Source organism: Macaca fascicularis, chromosome 1 (assembly GCF_037993035.2).
Source record: "Macaca fascicularis isolate 582-1 chromosome 1, T2T-MFA8v1.1".
Lineage (NCBI taxonomy): Eukaryota > Metazoa > Chordata > Mammalia > Primates > Cercopithecidae > Macaca > Macaca fascicularis.
The window spans coordinates 72,792,779-72,813,760 of NC_088375.1; the positions used below are offsets into that span (position 1 = coordinate 72,792,779).

The 20,982-nt window shown below is 36.4% G+C and overlaps 1 protein-coding gene across 1 annotated transcript in view; it reads left to right on the top strand.

Moving 5' to 3' along the window:
- Positions 1-317: 317 nt before the first annotated feature.
- The window catches only part of KCNK2 (potassium two pore domain channel subfamily K member 2), a 235,503-nt gene continuing 214,838 nt past the window's right edge, over positions 318-20,982 (top strand). The window contains exon 1 of the mRNA XM_005540842.4: positions 318-456. Coding sequence (XP_005540899.1) covers positions 423-456 — 34 coding nt within the window. The 5' untranslated portion in view covers positions 318-422. The remainder of the gene's footprint in view (positions 457-20,982) is intronic.

Here is a 20,982-nt window from a genome sequence, read left to right on the forward strand (position 1 = left end):
TGCACACAGTACATGGATGCTTCGTGTGTAAATGCTTGAGCCACAAACTTGTGAGAATAAGTGACGCTGGCAACTTTGATATGCTCATTCATAAGGAAGAAACTTCTGTCTTTTAAATTCTCTGGAACAACTGGGATATAGTTCTTCATTTTAATCAGGGAATTTCTTCCTAAACCAAACTCTAAAAACAGAGGATTTGAGTAGCACATTTCACTTGCATACAGCAGAGTTTGTTCATTTTGAGTGTTTTTGTACAGGAAACTGATCTACAGGGTAACATTCACACACAAAAAGGAAACAGTATGGGACGATGGCTTGTTAGTACAAGTGACTCTGTTTTGGAAATTACGGACAAGAAACCTTGGAGGAAGAACGGCATTAAAGATCAAAAGCATGATGACTCCTGATGAAAACATCACCAAATGATGAACCCACGAGCAAAAAGGAATTTCTACTGTGAGTATCTTTGCAATAATCAAGTACCTTATTTGTTTTCAAAATTTCTAGATTATGCTGAGTAGATTTCCAAGCAAGTATTTGATGTAAGGAGTCTTCATTATATAAAAGTCTATAATTAAACTCATTGGGTGGTTCCAACAGAGGGTTAGTTTCTGGAATTTTTTCCATGACCTTGCAACACCAAAATAAATTGCACGTTAATTCGGGCATGTTTTATACAACAGGCATGTTACATCAGGCTTTTATTTGTGATGTATTACTTCTGGCAATGTAAAAATTGATCAACATGTGTATCTATAAATTCCATTGCATTTAGATTCTGGTAATTTATGTTTACTTTGCTTTCACGCTGTGGTTAGTCCTGTAATCAATTTTTTCATATACAGATTTACACATATTATTTGTAGTTTACTTAGAATATTAGTTATTTCCTGAGGGAATCTCATGTATATAGTGGGAAAGAGGTGGCTTAGAATCTTGGAAATGGGGAAGAAAAGGTACGATAGTTTAAATCTTGAGAACTAAGACCTAAGTTCTTTTTACATTTCCATAGTTTATTTAGCAAGTAGTTTTATTTGAAATAATTTAGATGTCTCTATGTAAGACTTCTCACCTCACAAGAATACTGTTGTGGTCTTAGAAATGTGAATAAAACTCATCAAAAGCATAATCCTAGGTACATATTAAATGTAGCAAAGTCCATCTTTAGGGTGCCTGTCATATAGTATGTACTAAATAAATATTTTTTGAATGCTGAATAAATGCTGGTGTTGGGTAATAGGACACGTTTCATGTTGGTACAGTAATCATTTTACAGCAGGGTTTAATTTTATGAATTTATCTTTGAGTGTGATTGAATTCTATTTAACAAGAATTATATAATAATGGCATTACATTATATCACTTTTTTTCAATAAGTAATTTCCTCAAAAATCAAATTTCTGGTTAATTGCTATTCTTGGTTGTTTTTCTCTTGAAATACAGAAGAATTTCTTCCACATATTATTTGGAAGGGTATCACAAGAATTTGTTCCACATATTATTTGGGAACAATTCTACATATATATATATATGCTTATTTCCAATTAGTATGTCATGTCCAGATTCTGGTTTGTGCATTGGGACTTGGAATCAGCACTTCTGGAGCCCCCTTTGCTGAAGGTTGATGGGTTGGACAAGACACTGGCCAAGTCCTCATGGGATGAAGACTACTTTTTAGGTCCAAGGGGCATGAAAATAAACTCAGAGGTGAAGGTGAGTGATCAAAAGGCTCTTGGAGTTAAATTGCGTAGCTTTTGGAGCCAAATTTCTAGAGTGGCAGAAGAGAAACAAAAGGTATGGAGAGAGCTGGAGAGGGTAGGTCAAGCTACAGATGCCATCTCCATCTTATCGTGTGCCAGCTAACACTGTTCTAGTACTCTAATTTCTTCTCATGTTACTTAGTATAGACATGTGCTAAACTGAACACATGTCCTTCTGCTACCATAAGTAGGAAACAAAAATGCTGTATAAGTGATTTGATTGCATCTGATTACAAGTAGTGGTGAAATCCTTTGGGTAGACACTGACCTCAACTTCAACTAAGCAACAGTTATCATTAAGGTAAACTACTTTTGGACAATCATCTATAACATTGGATATAAGCTTAATGTTGGATACGTTTATATTATGTAAATGTATATAACATCACATATAACAATAGATAAATTTAAATTATCCCATTAACAGTTCTGTTCAGTCTATTTACAGGTAAAATAATCCAGGCAAATCTTTCAGATGCAATTCTAATTAAAACAAGGCATTCTATAGGAATAGCTTGGAAGTTCTTTTAAGAATTAGGAAGTTGGTTGGTAATCTGCATGAACACTTTTTCAGGCTAAAAGCATCTGGATTTATTATGCAAAATTCTGGGACCTTGATCAAGAAATGACGTAGTATTACAGAAGTCCTAAGTCTTTTTTTTTTTTTTTTTTTAAGGAAAAGGAAGCCATCTGATTATAATTGAAAGCCAAGTAAGGTATGGTAGAATGATTATGATTTTGAGGATTGTCTTCAAAAGGAAAAGTGTAGGTTTAGGTCCTCCCACAAGCAGGATTAGGATGTAGTTATTGATGACAAATGATAACTTTAGTTTTTATGGCATGCTATATTTTTTTCTGGTTACTTGTTTGACATCAAAATATCTATAGCCAGAGCTATCTAAAAATGTGTTGCACCAGGAGGAATGAGTTCCCTGCCACTAGTGAAATGTTGTAGATAAGGAGGCTCAGCAAGGAGGAAAAAGCACGTATTTTGAGTCAAATTAGTGATGGAATTCCAGACCCCCTACTTATAAACAGAGTGACCTTGGACAAATTACCTAACTACCAAGATTGTGGTTCCCCATATATAAAACAGGATTAATAGTTCTCCCCTCCTCTACTTTTTGTGAAGATTAAATGAGATAATTAATGTCAACTTTTTGGTAGATAGTAAGCATGCGATAAGATGGTTAAACTACATGGGCTTTAGGGACCTTCCTAACTTTGAGGCCCAAGAAATTCTAGCTGTTTAAAGTAACCTAAATTCCTCATTTGTGCTCAATACTATTCAAAGCTGCAACTCAACAGAAATATCTTCTCCACCTACTGGATTTCTAATAGAAAACTGTAAATCAAATCTACACATTCAGTAAAAAATGATAAGTCAATCAGAATGCATTTTTTTTTAAAAGAAAGTAATGTGTTCTTTTTGCTTTAGATACTTTAGATGTGTAGGTGATCTAAATCAATTTGATTTGCCATTCTATAGTCCTTGATGATTAAGACAGTGGAAACACCGGATTGGCCATTGCTAATTGATTTTCCCTTTCATCTTTGGTATATAACCATGTCTAATCATCTCAGAAAAGCCACTGTAGCCAACAGTCATTCTCAGAAGAAATTTTTTTTTTTTTTGAAAGTTGAAGTGCTGAAACTGTTCATCTTTAAAATGTCTCCCATGGTAGCTTTCTATGGTGTCTGCAAAAATCAGTTTTAGGTGAGGAGTGTATTTTGATGTTTTAGTTTATTGTGTCAATTTGTTCCAAACACATATGCAAAGCACTTGGGTGTTCAGAACCACTGTTTTTACACTACTACTGAAACTGGCTTAAGCAGCGTGTACACATCACAGATATGAAATAACAATCTAGCTGTTAGATTTGCTATCTGGAAAATTATCATGTATTTGTGAGAGTGTCAGCAGCAGCTATTAAAGAAAATAATAGCTTGCACAGATATAGTGCCATTTTCTTTACAAAACCATTTACATATGTATACATCATTCATTCTATCTCACTTTGAAGTGGAGAGAGAAGCTATGTTTACTTCATTTGCTGCATAATGTGAATAATAAACCCAGAAATTAAGCAGAGTTGTCCAATGAAAATGGACATGGAGTAATGAGACTTTGCATCTAGTATAATTTGTTTAAGAGTCTTATGGCCATCTCTGATTTTTATCCAGAAATATATGATTCACCTGCTCCTCTAATGCTTTAATAGTGGTCTTAAACTTGAGAACTAATTAACTCTTACTTTATATTGTGTCATCCACAGAGGACCAAGCAATCTGGCACAAAAAAAGATATAGTATACTTGAGTACAGGCCCAATTAGGTACGCAGAAAAACCTGAGTGTCTGGAATTCTCTGTCTTCTCTACTATAAGTAAATCCCAGACACTTCAAGAAATGAAGGTATTCATATTTATTCTATTATATTTTTCATTTTACGAAGGAGTCAGTTGCAAATGTGCTCTTGGCTACCTTTCCTGGCTGCTGAGATAACATGGACTTGGACAACTGTATTTTATGTGTGTGTGTCTCAAATTAACAGTGACAACATCAGCTAAAACAATGCTTCACAGTTCCTCAAAAGCTGGTAAACTACCTCTTAATAGGAATAGATTTTGAAGCTTGGGGCACAGTTACATCTGCTGATTTGAGTCTAGTAATCAAATATCTTCCTTGGTATGAATGAGAGTGTCAGCCAGGTGCAAGAGAAAAACATTAAACTATGAAGCAGCAGGTCCAGATGTTTTTCACCAGTTAGCCACCAGGTTATTTAGAAGAGAAGCGTTGAATTTTTTACATGAGTAGCTATGTATTTGCAATATTCTTTTAGTTCAGTTTTTAATTTTCTTTTCATTTAAAAGCTTAACATTACGCATTCTGTACAATGCTTCCGATTGGTGGCATTTCATAAGAATGTAGGCTTAAACAGGAAATCACAGAATAGAGGGCTTAGACGCATTTTGAATTTCATTGAATGAATCTTAGAGAAGACATGTGCGTAGCTCAGACTGTATTATCCTTATTATTCCTCCCTCCTGTGAGAGAAACAGACTCTAAGGTTAGATAAGTGCAGCAGAGCTAATAGAGGTGCGATTACAAGTCATTAAATATCCTGACGCCAAAGTGTTTTGTTTCCATTAGGCTGTTTTTGTTCTTTCGAAACCCGAGGTAAGAGGTCAAGGTGAATTGAACTGCAATGTGTAAAAAGCAACCAGCAACTTTTCATACCTTGGCTTTCAAGAGTTCTGAGTAGTGTGAGCCTGAGTTCTCACTTCTTTTCCTTCATGTTTTTAAGGTTGGTTTTAATTTTGAGAAGGGTAGAAGAACCTCACTCCCTCAGCGTAGGATTTTCTGTTCATAGGACACAGATTTTTGTTTTTGTGTGTGTGTATGTTTGTATACATATATATTTAAGTTACTTTATATTAACTAATACACATTATACATTACATAATGTAAACAGAATAATAAAATATATATAATATTGTATGAAATATATATTTAAGTTACTTTTAAATTTACATCAAGTAAAATTCACTATTTTTTGTGCGTATAGTTCTATGAGTTTTAATATAGAGTCTTGTAACCACGATCAAGATATAGAACCATTCCTTCACCCCAAAAACATTCCTTTGTGCTGCCCCTTTGTGGTCAAAACCTCTCCTATCTCAAACTCTTGGGACAATTTATTTGTTTTTTGTCTTTATAGTTTTGCCTTTTCCAGAATTTTAGTATAAATGAAATCATACCGTTTACAATCTTTTGAGTCTGATTTCTTTTTTTGTTGAGGCAGGGTCTCACACTGGTTGTCCAGGCTGGAGTGCAGTGGCACTGCCTTGGCTTACTGCATCCTCGACCTCCTGGGCTCAGGTGATTCTCCCATCTCAGCTTCCCGAGTAGCTGGGATTACAGGCACGCACCACCACATTGGCTAATTTGTTACATTTTTAGTAGAGATGGGGTTTTGCTATGCTGCCCAGGCTGGTCTCAAATTCCTGGACTCAAGCAATCTACCCGCCTTGGCCTCCCAGAGTGCTGGGATTACAGGCCTGAGTCACCATGCCCGGCCTTGAGTCTGAATTTTTTTTTTTTTTTTTTGAGATGGAGTCTCACTCTGTTGCCCAGGCAGAAGTGGAGTGCAGTGGCGTCATCTCGGCTCACTGCAACCTCTGCCTCCTGGGTTAAAGTGATTCTTCTGCTTCCGCCTCCCAAGTAGCTGGGACTACAGGCACGTGCTACCACGCCCAGCTATTTTTTTTTGTATTTTTAGTAGAGACAGATTTCCCCATGTTGGTCAGGACCGTCTTGATCTCCTGACCTCATGATCCACCCGCCTTGGCCTCCTAAAGTGCTGGGATTACAGGCGTGAGTCACCATGCCCGGCCTTAAGTCTGATTTTTTTTCACTTAGAGGAATGCATTTACATTCATCCTTGTTGTTGTTGTGTGTATATCAGTAGTTGGTTTCTTTTTATTGCTGAGAAGTATTTTGTTGTACCAGAGAAATTCTGGTACAATAAAACACCAGTGAAGAATGTTCAGGCTGTTTCCAGTTTTTAATGATTAGGAACAATGCTGCTCTTAACATAATGTGCTCTGAACATAGTTTTTTTGTATAAATGCGAGTTTTCGTTCTTCTAAATACCTAAGAGTGGGATTGAAGATCGTAAGATAAATGTACATATAACTTATAAGAAACTACCAAACTGTTTTCCAGAGTGGCTTGACCATTTTGTATGTCCACCAGCAGGGTGCGAGGGTCCTAGTTACTTCACATTTTTGCCAGTGCTTGGTATTGATGTGTTTTTTTTTTTTTTTCTCTTACCCATTCAAACAGGTGTATAGTGGAATCTCATTGTGGTTTTAACACGTTGAATATCTTTTCATGTGTTATTTGCAATCTGATTATATTCTTTAGTAAAATATCTGTTCAAATCTTTTTTCTTTTTCTTTCTTTTTTTTTTTTGAGACAGGGTCTCACTCTGTCACCCAGGTTGGAGTGAAGTGAACAATTATAGTTCACAGCAGCAGCCTGTAACTCCTGGGCTCAAGTGATCCTCCTGCCTCAGCCTGCCAAGTAGCTGGGACTACTGATGCACACCACCATACCCAGCTAATCTTTTAGTTAGTTAGTTTGTTTGTTTGTTTCTGTAGAGTCAGTGTCTGGCTATGTTGCCCAGTTTCGTTCATCATTATTATTTTTTTTTACTGGACATTTGCTTTCTTATTGTTGGTTTTGAGAGTTCATTTTAAATTAAGGATTTAAGCCCTTTATTAGATTTGTGATTCAGGTATTTTCACTAGGTTGTGTTTTTCATTCCCTTAGCCATCTTTTATGGAGAAAAAGATTTTAGTTTTGATGAAGTACAATTGATCAACTTTTTTCTTTTATGGGTCATACTCTTGGTGTCATAGTTAAGAATTTTTTCCTAATTCAAATTTATGAAAAATTTCTTTTGTGTTTTCTTTTTTCAGAATATTTGTAATTTTGTGTTTTACATTTAGATCTGTGATTCACTTCAAGTTAATTTTGTATAAGATATGAGGTGTGGGTCAAGGTATGTATTTTTTTGGCATATGAATATCCGATTGTATTAACACAATCTGTTGGAAATATTATCCTTTTTCTATAAAACTGCCTTTGCACTTGTACTAAAAATCAGTTGACCTGTATACCATAATTTAGTACCACTAATACCATATTGTCTTGACTGATATAACTTCAGAGTAGGTCATGAAATCAAGTAGTGTGAATCTTCTAAATTTGTTCTTCTTTAAAAAAAATGTTTTCTGTGTCATTTATCTTTCCACACAAATTTTAGAATCAACTTGACAGTATTTATGAAAACCCTGCCGGGATTTTAACTGGGATAAGTGTTAAATCTATAGACAAATTTGGAAAAAAATGATATCTAAACAATACTGAGCCTTCCAGAAGATAGTGAGCGTTATTTAGCTCTTCCTTGATTTCTCTTATTTGGCTCTCCTTTGATTTCCCTTTGAAAACCACCAGATTTTGCATACTTTTTAAGACTAACATCTAGGCATGTCATTTTATGGGCCCTTATAAATGGAACTTTGAAAAATGTCTGTTTCCAATTTTCATTACTAGTATATACATATATGTGGGATGGATTTTTGCATATTGACATGTGTCTTATAAATTTGCTAAACTCATTTCTTAGTTCTAGAAGGCTTTTGCAAAACTATTTAGCTTTTCTATATCAATCATGACATCTATGAATAGGATAATTTTATTTCTTCATTGCCAGTCAGTGTGCCTTTTATTTCTTTTACTTACCTTGTTGAACTGGCTAGGGTTTCAGTACTATGCCAAATAGGAGTTGTGGGAGCAAATGTCTTTGTGTTCTTCCTTATATTGGTGGGAAAAGATGTAGTCTTCATTATTACATGTGTTAGCTGTAGTTTTTTAAATAGATACTCTTTATCAGGTTAAGGAAATTCTCTTTTATTCTTAGTTTGCTGAGAGTGTTTATTATAGATGAGTTTCAGTTTTTTCAAATGCTTTTCCTGCCTCATTTAATATGATCATGTGATTTTTTTTCTCCTATCGTTTGTTAGTATGGTGAATGATATTGATTGAATTTTGAATGTTGAGCCAGGCTTCCATTTCCAGGATTAACCCCACTTAACTGTAAGACATTTCTCTTTTTTGCCTACTGTTGGATTAAATTTGCTAATACTTTGTTGAGAAATTCTACATGTATGTACATGAGAGGCATTCATCTGTAGTTTTCTTTTTCTGTACTGCCTTTCTCCTGCTTGGTGTCAGTGTATTGATGGCCTCAAAAATGTCAAAAATTCTCAATTTAAGGCTCTCAGAATGTACTGATGGTATTGCAGTGTTAAATTTAAATTAACAGAGAGAAGTAAATGATCAGCTGTGGAACAATACTGTTCCATCGAGAGGATAGTAGTCTAGAAATATGTAATAAAGGAAAACAAGTGAAACACATAATTGATGAAGTTTAATGAACTGGGTTCAAAAAATTGATTGTTTATCATGATAATCCAAATGTGATGTGAATTAAGAAACCATATCCAGCCAGGAAGACTGCTCATTCCCACCCCGCTGTAATCAGGTTTTACTTATACAAGGAGTCCATCTGGTGATTTTTCCATGAACTGATAAGGGTGTGATCCTTTGGCATTTCCATCCATCCTGAGCAGCATAATAGGTAAGTTCCATAAAGAGATGAATTTTCCACTGTTGGTGGAAACCCATATTTATCTTTCTGTCCAGTTGAAAATACAGCCGTAATTTGTTTTAATGATATTATGATGTCAAATATAAGAATATTAGCTAAAGGGAGAGAGCTCTAAACTCCAAAATTGGAGTAAGATAGGCTAGTATTGTAGAAGTCAGCCCCTTTCATCCAGGTGCAATGTGAGAGGTCAGGAAAGCATATCATACTGGTTATGAAGGTGAACTCTGCCCTTAGATTGTCTGGTTTGAACTTGTGAGCGGGCTGACATCAGGTAAGTCACTAAACATTATATTGAACATTTTAAACATAACTATTTTAAAGCTCCTTTCCAATTTCTCTCTTACCTCTAGTGTCTCAGATGTGAATTCTCTGTTTTTTTGGGGTCTGGGTCTTTGGAATTTCTTTTCTATATCAGACTCCCTCATGTTATAGCCTTAAATTCCTCACTTTGCTAGGAAAAATTTCCTCTCTAGTCCGTTGTGTGCACTGGCTGTGGTTACCTCTCTATGGAGTGATTTTTGATAACCCCAGATCATATCTGATTGAATTAGCAGGTTCTAAGCCATTTTTCATGTCAGCTTTTTAGCTTGAGATGTCGGAACCACATAAAATTGAGGCTTCCACATAAACCATGCAGGCTCTGGGGTCTTTGGCAGGTAACTCTGTATCCATTCATGACCTGAGATGGATAATTAATTTCTAGATGAGCCCATGGTTAGCGGGTGGAAATTTTTTCTTCTCTGTTAAAAATCTCAGTGACAGAGACATGTGCTCCCGACATCATTTTGCCCATGGAGCATCAATTCTTTCTTATCACCTTTGACTCCCTCTCAGTTGACAGCACTTGTAGATTCTTTGTTGTGTTAGAGCTGAAAAAGTTACAAAAAGGATCTTTAATGTATTGAAGGGTTAGCAGAAACTAGATGAGATCCAAGGGGAACAAGTAAAAGCAAAGAAAAATAACTGTGAACTGAAACGATAATACTGAGCAAACGTAAAATTGAGGCTTAGCTTGGAGGCAAATACCAATACCACTGCAGAAATCATGAGCCTGGTCTCTGTCTCAATTGGAAATCTCTCCCTTAAGTAAAAGCCCTGGAAGGAAGCTAAGGTGGTTTCAGATCAGTAATCCCTCTAGCCTCTTTCTAGAGAAAAGCATTTCCAGGTTAGGCCCCCACAATCAAGTGAAACTAAGTTTCACTATCAATGTGTATGTATAATCAAAACTTACTGAATACCCAAGGCAACAAGCTGCATGACTGAAAGTCAATAAAAACAAAGAACAACAAATTAGGGATCTAGCAACTAAAATATAATAGTTGAAATACAAAACTCAATTCATAGGTTGAACACTAAAGAGAGGATTAATGAATTGGAAAGTGTGTCTAAAGAAACTATTCAGAGCATGGAGCATATGGAGACCAAAAAAAAAAAAAAAAAAAGAAAGAAAAATACAAGAGTTAAGAGATATAGAGGATGCAATAAGAACACATAAGCAATCTTGAGCAAAAAGAGCAAAACTGAAGGCATCACACTCCCTGATTTCAGAATCTACTATAAAGCTATAGTAATTATAAAACAGCATGGTACTGGCATAAAAAGAGACACATACACTAGTGGAACAGAATACAAAGCCTAGAAATAAATCTACCAATTTATGGTCAACTGATTTTAAACAGATGCCAAGAATGCACAACAAGGAAAGGGCCAGTTACTTTGATAAATGATGTTGGGAAAACGGAATATTCACATACAGAAGGATGAAGTTAGACCCTCATCTCACATAATATATAAAAATTAACTCAAATGGATTAAAGATTTAAATATAAGACCTGAAATTGTAAAACCCCTGGAATAAAACATGGGAAAACTCCATGACATTGGTCTGGACAATGTTTTGTATATGAACCCCAAAGCACAGGCAAATGAAAGCAAAAACAGACAAATGGAATTACATCAAACCAAAAGCTTCTGAATGGCAAAGGAAACAGTTAACAGAATGAAGAGGTAATGTAAGGAAGAGAAGAAAATATTTGCAAACCATGCACTAATAAGGGGTTAATATTCAAAATATGTAAGGAACTCAAAGAACTCAATAGCAAGAAAACAAATAACCCAATTAACAAATAGGCAAAGGATCTGAGTAGACATTTCTCAAAAGAAGACATACAGACAGGTATATAAAAATATGCTTAATACCACTAATCATTAGGGAAATGCAAGTTAAAACCACAATGAGATATCACCTTGCCCTATCAGAATGGCTATTATCAAAAAAGATGAAAAATGACAAGTGTTGGTGAAGATGTGAAGAAAAGGGAACTCTTACACACTGTTGGAGGGAATGTGTATAAGTACAGCCCTGTTGGAAACAGTATTGTGGTTCCTCAAAAATATAAAAATAGAGCTATCATATGATCCAGCAATCCCACTGCTGGGTGTATGCCCCAAAGAAAGAAAATCATTTTATCAAAGAGCTGCATTCCCATGTTTATCGCAGCATTATTCATAATCGCCAAGGTACGAAATCAACATAAGTGTCCATCAGCAGATGAATGGATAAAGAAAATGTGGTATATGTACAATAGAACACTGTTTAGCTGTTAAAAAGTAGGAAATCCTATCATTTGTGCAACATGGATGAAACTGAAGGACATTGTGTTATATGAAAGAAGCCAGGCAGAGATGGTAACTATTACATGATTTCACTTATATGTGGAATCTCAAAACATCGAGCTCATAGAAACAGAAAATAGAATGATGGTTACCAGAGACTGGGGTTTGGGAAGATTAGAGAGATATTGGTCAAAGGACACAAAATTTCAGCTAGACGGGTGGAATAAATTCAAGAGATCTATTGTACAACGTGGTGACTATAGCTAATAATGTATACTTGAAAATTACTAGGAGATTTTGTGTTCTCACCACAAAACAAGTATGTGAGGTAATGCATATATTAATTAGCCTGAATAGCCCTTCCACAATGTATACATACATCAAAACATTATGTTATATACCACATATGTATAATTTTTACTCATCAATTGAAGTAAATAAATAGTGTTCAATAGACATAACGTGAAATGCCAAAAACGGTGAGCAGATACGTGTGAAATACTCCTTGGAAAACTGGTAAAGAATGAAAAAATAACACACATCAAGTATTCAATTGGAGGTGCATTTGGAGAGAATGAAAGAAAAGTAGTCTGCAAATAATTAGTGGCTAATAATTTTACATAAATTGCATATGCACAATTAAGAACACATATAATAAAGTATGTATGTAATAATATGTATGATGTAGATATTGATATATTTCCCAGCTACGTCCACTATAAAGGTCTAGAAAAAAATTACCAGACATCCAGTAGCAAAATAAATCTTTGGTGTTAAAATTGTGATTTTGATTGCGAATGAGAATCTTTAGCATCAAAGTGGTGGTTTTGTCATTTTCCCACTGAAAGAATCTAAACATCTTTGAGAAATGCATGGGTCCAATTGTGGATCAAGAAATGTAGAATATCAGCCTGGAACACCTTACATTGGATAGTGAAGAAGCTCTCATGACTAATTATAGGTTCTTGTGATTGGTTCGTGCCTATGGAACCAATTTTAAAAGGCCACTATTAGTGGGACGATTTGAGCAGGATAACTGCAATAACTGGAAATCTGTCAAATATTTAAATACATGAGTTCATGATGATAAGAAAATAATTAACTAGAGACTCAGGCAACTCCTCTTTAAAACGATAGTTAAATGGAAATGAAGGGTAAGTAGGATAGAGCCAGTGAGAATGCCACAGATAGTATATGTGCACAGTCTGAAGATCAAAGAATTCAGTCCTGTGTGTTGAGAGACAAGTGAGTGGACAGGAAAGAGGGTCAAAATGAGGTTGGTGAATTACGCATGGCCAGTCATTTCAGGATCATTTAGTCATGCTAAGGATTTGGTCTTTCAATTCTAAACATAATGAGAGGCTGGGCGCAGTGGCTCATGCCTGTAATCCCAGCACTTTGGGAGGCCGAGGCGGGTGGATCACGAGGTCAGGAGATCGAGACCATCCCGTGAATGGTGAAACCCCATCTCTACTAAAAATACAAAAAAGTAGCTGGGCGTGGTGGCGGGAGCCTGTAGTCCCAGCTACTCGGGAGGCTGAGGCGGCAGAATGGCATGAACCCAGGAGGCGGAGCTTGCAGTGAGCTGAGATCGTGCCACTGTACTCCAGCCTGGGCAGCAGAGCAAGACTCTGTCTCAAAAAAATAAAAAAATAAACATAACGAGAACTTCCTGGAAAGTTTCCTGCAAGTAAGGATCATGATCAAATTCGTGTTCTTAAAAGATTACCCTGCCTGCTAAGTGGCCAGTGGATTGAGGGGGTCAAGAGCAGAATCATAGAGAGGGAGAGCTCAGGGCCACTGCAGGTGAGAGATGAAGCTGTCTAGACCTGGTAAACACATGTGGGGTGCAATTCTCTCTCAACATGGAAAAAACAAAACCATAACTTGCCATGTCCTACATATCTGATAAAATGAGCCCACTTGTCCTTATTCCACTGTTATCAATAACCGGTTTTCTCCAACAGAAGCTAGACTCTATGTAATGTTTATACTTAAAATAAAAAATTGGCAGGTCCTCTTCAAAGAACAGCTTTCTAGTAGAGTGATATCACTTTGCTTTTAAAGTCTTCTGAGCAGATAAAATTGCTTTCTATTATACTTTGTTTTTACCTTTTCTGATGCAAGCTATAGACCTTCAAAAAAAAGCATGTTGCAATAGAGATTTTGTGTTTCTTACTGAGTTCACACATAAAGAAAAAAACCTGTTTGTATGTAAAAAGGAGTTATTCTCCCCTAGAGAAACACCGATGAACAGGGCCAATAATCAGCTGAGACATCCGATATGACAATGTCAGTTGTTCATGACAATGTCAGTTAATGGCTAGTGTCCATTAGTTGTCCCATCTGTTCCTAATGGTCAGTGTCTATGCGCTCATGGTTGTTAAATATTTAAAACTCATCCTGTTCATGAATATTGGATCATATTTACTATTTTCATTTGGAATACATTTCAATTCATTCACCTTCTATGTGATTGGAATTAGAGGCAGAGAATAGACAACATTCAGAAGTGCCACATACAACCCCTTCTTTGGAGAGGCAAGGAAAGATTGTTAAAGAGATTTATTGTAGACATGTTATAGATCGTCTCCTCTTGCATTCTCTGGTTTTTGGTATGCTTGGTTATTCTCCATGAAGAAACATTCTAGCTGCCTTGCCGCTCTTATGCTTTTCGTCCTTTCTTTGGCACAAAATTATTGTTCTGTTTTTAAAAAGGAGACTACAAGTTTTCAAAAATTTCAAGTTGTATTTTAGATATAGAGGGTACACGAGCAGGGGGACCACAATATATACATTGTATTTAATTTTACCATATTGTATTTAAGAGAAAAAAAGAATAAACAAGATAATTTATTTCACCCTGAGTCATTATAGATCTATTCATCAAAGTTCATAGCATTAATTATCCCTTTTTTCCCTTGTTGGGTGACTGTCCATTTTCTACATTTCTGCCAAACCTTTGGTAATTCATTAGGTTTCTTTCAGAGGTGCGGTGCTTTGGATGTTTTCAAATGTTCTTTAAGGATGGCTTTGTGCTGTGAACTCTGTTAATAATGCTTTGGACCAAATCTATTGAACAAATGTATCAAGCTTAAAAATATTATTAATAATCAAAGATAAAGTCTGGCTACAAAGATGTTTAGACTTCTTCAGTGACTTCTAAATTTGTGATAACCCTTATTTTCTTATGGGTCTCATATACTGTCTCAGAAGCAAACTTTGAAAGAGGAATCCCAAAAATATGTTGAGCCTCAGTATATTTCTTTACTTAATTTATTTTTTGACACAGGGTCTGACTCTGTAGCTTAGGCTGGAGTGCAGTGGCACAATCTTGGCTCATTGCAACCTCTGCCTCCTGGGTTCAAGCGATTATTGTGCCTCAGTCTCTTGAGTAGCTGAGACTACAGATATGCGCCTCCATGTCCAGCTAATTTTTTATATTTTAGTAGGCACGAGATTTCAGCATGTTGCCCAGGTTGGTTTTGAACTCCTGAGCTCAGGCAATTCACCCACCTCAGCCTCTCAGTGTTAGGATTACAGGAGTGAGACACTATGCTGGGCCAAACCTCAATGCCTTTAGATCTCAATGGTTTTCCAGTGTGACAACTGAAAAACGATGCTTAGTTGGTTGTGTAAATTAGAGTTTGCTTTATACTTTATGCTACGTTCTCACCATATACTGTCAGATACATTATCGTGATCAAAGACTCTTCAAGTAAAATGTCATACATAGGATATCACCTTTCAATTTCATTTTATAAATCTCCTGGTCTGCCTACCTCTAATCTTCTAGTATAATAATAAAAAAATTCAGTCGTGGTGGGAAGATGATAATTTCAATTATTTTAAATGATTAATAGTTTTTAAATCACACAGAGTTTATATTTTCAATGATGGATGAGAGTTGGGTATTAGATATTAAGAACATATTTTTTAACTTTACAGTAATTTTCATCTATGTTTAGACAGTGAAAAATTATGCTTCAGGTAGTCATGTTAAGTACCTGCAATTCTCAGCTTACAAATGCAACTGTTTAAGAAATATGATTTCATTTTCCTACAAGTGAACTTAAGTTATATTTCAAGTTCCCCGTTTCATCTGGTTGAAATTCAGTCTTGGTTAATGTGATGGTTGATAACAGGTGTCAGCTTGACTGGGTTAAGTGTTACCCAGATAGCGTTCTTAAAAGATTATCCTGCCTGCTAAGCGGTCAATGGATTGAGGGGGTCAAGAGCAGAATCATAGAGAGGGAGAGCTCAGGGCCACTGCAGGTGAAAGATGAAGCTGGCTAGACATGGTAAACACTTGTGGGGTGCAATTCTCTCTCAACATGGAAAAAAGAAACCCATCCAAAAAAGACCCTTTGCTATCTGGTAAAGCACTATCTCTGGACACATCTGTAAGGGTGTTTCCAGAAGAGGTTGGCATCTGAATCAGTGGGCTGAGTAAGGAAGATCTGCCCTTACCCAAGGTGGGCAGGCACCATTCTATTTGTTGAGGTCCTTGCTAGAACAAAAAGGCAGAGGAATGATGGATTTGCCCTCTGTTCTGGAACTGAGACAACCATCTTTATCTGACCTTGAATATCAGAATTCCAGGGTCTTAGACCTTTGGGTTCTGACGCTTATACCAGCAGCACTCAGTTTCTTAGGCCTCAGCCTCAGGCTGAGACTTGCAGCATTGGCTACACTGGTTTTGAGGCATTTGAACTCAACTGTATTATACCACCAATTTCCTTGCTTCTCCAGCTTGCAGATGACACACTGTGGGACTTGGCCTCCATAATCACATGAGCCAATTGCCATAATAAATCCCCTCCTATCATCTATCTATCTATGTATCTCTCTCTCTCTCTCTCTGCCTCTCATCTATCTATCTACCTATCATCTCTCTATCTAATCCATCTAACTATCATCTTGTTTCTCTTTCTTTGGAGCACCCTAATACAGTCAATTTGGAGTTTCTTCCATTGTTTCAAGGTCTTTTCCAAGTCAATTCAGGATCTTCCCAAATCTAACGTTTTCTTCTGGGTTGTAGAGCTTTAAGAGGCCCAAGAGCTTGGTGTGGCTGTTTTGACATCTGCCTTGGAAGTATCTGCTGTGACATCACTTGTTTTTGAGTCCTCCACAGGTTGTAACCATGTCTTCCTTACCCTATGTATCAGATCTCTTCAAATCTGCTTGGCAATTTATGAGCTTCTCTTGTGAGACAAGAGACATGTGTGGCTCTTCTCTTGTGCCATTCTAGGTCCACAGGGGATTTTCAAAGTTGTCTCAGCCTTTTTTTGGCTGAATACTTTATGGAGCCATTACTATTAAATGCTATCATGCCAAGGAGGGCATGGGATATTTTTTTTTAAAATGCATTCCCTTACTAAGTTCCAGGTCATGGCCTCCATTCAAATCCCTAAACTTGTCTGAAGATGTGGAACCTTCCTTCTGCCTAACTTGGCTTAGGGTTTGGGGAAGGTACATGGCCCTTTCCCAAAAATCCAGGAACATCTAATCTGCCTCTCCCTGATTTTTCTCTTCTTTTACAGCCCAGATAATCTTTATCTTATCTAAAATGGAAAAGAAAAAACAAACCCTGGATTTCACCACTTTAATGTTTATGCAAGGACTTTGAGTTTTAAAGTGAAAGTCAATGATTTACTCCTTCCTTTTTCTTTCCTTCCCAGAGGGGGTGAATCTAAAAGAGACTTTATTAGTGGGGTTAGAATCACATGTGTAAAAAAGAATTACTAGAAATGAAAAGAAACAATTCAGTGATACAATATGAACAGTATGAACAGTATGCCTGTTGACACATGGGATTTCCACAGCCTGCAGATTTTGAAACTGAAGTAGGTGGCCCTGAAATACGAGCTTTTTGTTTTAATGGAGCTATTGCTACTGTAAAACAACTGTATAAATCCTTTCCAAAAAAATCCCTTCTTGCATTTTAGGAACTTTCTCTAAGGCTTATTATATTTTTTTTGTATCTTTTTTCCTGTATGGTGAGAGAAGGAAATTTATTCTTGGAAATACATAAGCTCTTTGGGCTCCGGTCAGCCCTCTACTACAAAGGTATCTTCCTGTGCACTCTTCTTGACAAAGAGAACCCTGCCATATAATCCAGCTGTGCATAACTGAATGTGCCAGTTCAGTAATCCTTTAATGAATCACCTTTTAAAATCTGCCCCTCAGCCATAAGTATGTCACTTCAACATCATTTTATACTGTGAATTGAGTTACATTAAAGCAGTTAAAGCATGGAAAGAGGCAAGAGTATTTTACATTAAATTACTGGATAACAATCATAATCAACAGTTGAGTGCCCTAGTTAGTGAGCCTGACCATGTTATAAACTGATTTGGCACTGAAGACTCTTCTAGCTAAAGTCCAGCAACCAGGCGAACGTCTTTGCATAAGCACCAAATTCCTGAATTTGTTTTGATATATATTCTCATCAATAATGGCAATGATGCAGAACAATTGCACAATTTTAAAAATAAAATTTTTGGTTTGCAAAACATTTGGCTTTTCAGGTGAAGAAATTTGCATGAGAGGTGGCTCAAAGCTATGTTGGTTTAGATACAGCTTTTATCTGAGATGTGTCCAACCTAAATCCTACATTATGCTCTATTTTATTTGTTTTGCTTTGTCTCCCCTCCACTTCACCTTGCTCCCTTTAATGTTCTTGTCATTAGGACACAAAAGAGGAGAAGAATGAAATCTGCATACCTAGCTAAGGATTTTCCTAAACATTGCCAGGAAAATCCAGCAGGGTGCAGAAGTAAAGCTGCTGCCAAGGAGTAGGCAGGAGAAAGGAAACGTAGGCTTTATGGATGGGGCATTTATTTTGCTTCTGGCGGAGTAGGGTGGCATGAACTTCCTAAGGCAGGTATAGGGATCTGAGTGGAGCAAGTGCTTCTGCACTGACACCTGACACCCTGTGGACTCACTGGAACTACCAGATGTTCCGTAGGCATCTGTGGAACAAGGGTGACAAGAGACACATGGAATACAACAATCTTTGAATGGGGTCAGTATTTGGTCAAGGACTTCCAGGCTGGAGTCAAGGCTAGGAGCATCCTAGGTGTCAAGGTTGCATCCGTATAAGCCTCTCACAGGGTTAGCGCACAGTTTTAAGAGGTCCAGTTTTGCAGAAGCCCAGTTCACTTTTGCAGTGATTATGTTTCTAATCCTAGCATTCAAGGCTGTGTAAGTCTATGCCGTCTTTCCGACTTCTAACGTTGCTTTCATACAAAAACACTTGCTCTAGCTCAGGTTATTGAAGGAGTAGGCTTAAAGCGACCATCTTGGCTAACACCGTGAAATCCCGTCTCTACTAAAAATACAAAAACTTAGCCGGGCGTGGTGGCAGGCGCCTGTAGTCCCAGCTATTTGGGAGGCTGAGTCAGGAGAATGGCGCCAACCCGGGAGGCGGAGCTTGCAGTGAGCCGATATCGCGCCACTGCACTCCAGCCTGGGAGACAGGACAAGACTCCGTCTAAAAAAAAAAAAAAAACAAAAAACATATATATATATATATGTCTTGCAATATTTTGCCATTTTTTTTTCTCATGTTATTGTTCTGACATCTCAAAATCTTACCTATGTACTAAGTGCCACCTCCTTTATAAAGCTTTTCATGCCTGAAATTCCCATTGAACAAATGTTGCTTAAATATCAAAGAGCCCTAAATGAGAAAAACAAAACGAAACATCTCAGCAATTAATTTTTATACACTGTGTAGGAGACAGTACTTATCTGTCTTATCTGGGTACTTATCAAACATGTTTTAGTGGTATATAAAACCAAAACCAATTGCCCCACTCTTGTCTTTATATCCATCTCCACCCACCAGAACTAACACATTTAATAGCCTATGGACTAAACTACATCTTTCTCTTGCTCAAACATATGTCTATGAAACGTATGTTCATTACATATCCACAGGAGTTTTTTTTTTTTTTTTAACTGAAATAAAGCTGTATTATACATATTATGTTGCAGTTTGTGAATTTAGCCTTATAATATCTCTTGGACATAAATTCGTTAAAAGCTGAGCTATCCGATGGTTAAGTACCAAGGTTTTAGGGTCATAGTGCCTGGGTTCAGATCCAAACCCCGGAGGTAAATAATCATGTAACTCTTCATAAATTTACTTATTTAACCTCTTAGTTTTCTCATTGGTTAAATGAGGATAATATTTTGAATATTATTGTGGGATTATGGTGACGGTTAACTAAGTTTAGACATATAAAGTACTCTAGAAGAGCACACTCAATAAAGGTGCTATACATTGCTCCTTCAGGTCAGAAAATATGCATACACACAGACTTTTATACTTTTATGTAAGTGATACTATTATAAGGCTTTCTTTACAGTATAACGTTTTCTTTCCTTTTTCTGTTTCCTTATTTTCACCTTATTCTCTGTCTTCACTCTCCTATATTTACCTCTGCCATGCCATTTACTTTAAGTAATATGAATATTGATAACTGTAAACCTCCTTAACTAATGTGGCCTAATATGTATTATTCTGTATTATTTCAAATGATTACCTAAATTTATGTCACGTGATATACTTATGTGCATACATATACACGTATATGTGGGTATGTTTTTGTCAATATTTACACTACAGAAATAAACCATATTGTACACAATTTTTCATGCATCTTACTTTTTTCTGAATCAGTAATAACTTCTGGAAATCCATTAGGTCTGAAAGTGTAGCTGAATAATATTCTGTGCTGTGGATTACCATGGTTTATTCCTTTATGTGCATATTTTTGCCACTACAAAGGGTGCTGCAATAAACATCTGAATTCACATGTCCTTACTTACTGACAGCTGTATTTCTACGGAATATACACCAAGGAGTAGGATTGCTTGGTCAAAAGGCTTATGTATTTTTACATTTTAATAAATGTTGCCCAATTGCTTTCTTAAAAAGCTGTACCAATTTACATTTTTAGCAGCAATGTAGAAAATGCTTTGTTCCACAAATCCCTACCAATAGCGTTATCACTATTTAAAATTTGTTTTGGCCTCATAGGGTTAAAGTGATCATTTATTATTACTTCAGTTTCTGTTTCCCTGTTAGTGAATTTAAAATATATATACACTTATTTTTTGACCCTTTGGATTTGCTCAACTGTGAATAGCTTATTTATATCTCTTGCTCATTTTTTCCCGTCAGGTGGTTGGTTGTTTCTTATCAATTTTTAAAGCTCTCTTCATGTAATTATAGCTTTTAAACTCTTATCTGTCATCTGCATTGCAAACATGTTTCCTAAATCTACCATTTGTTTACTGTCTTTGTTAATAGTATCTTCTGCTACACAAGGTTTTTATTAGCTTCTGTCCTAGTCTT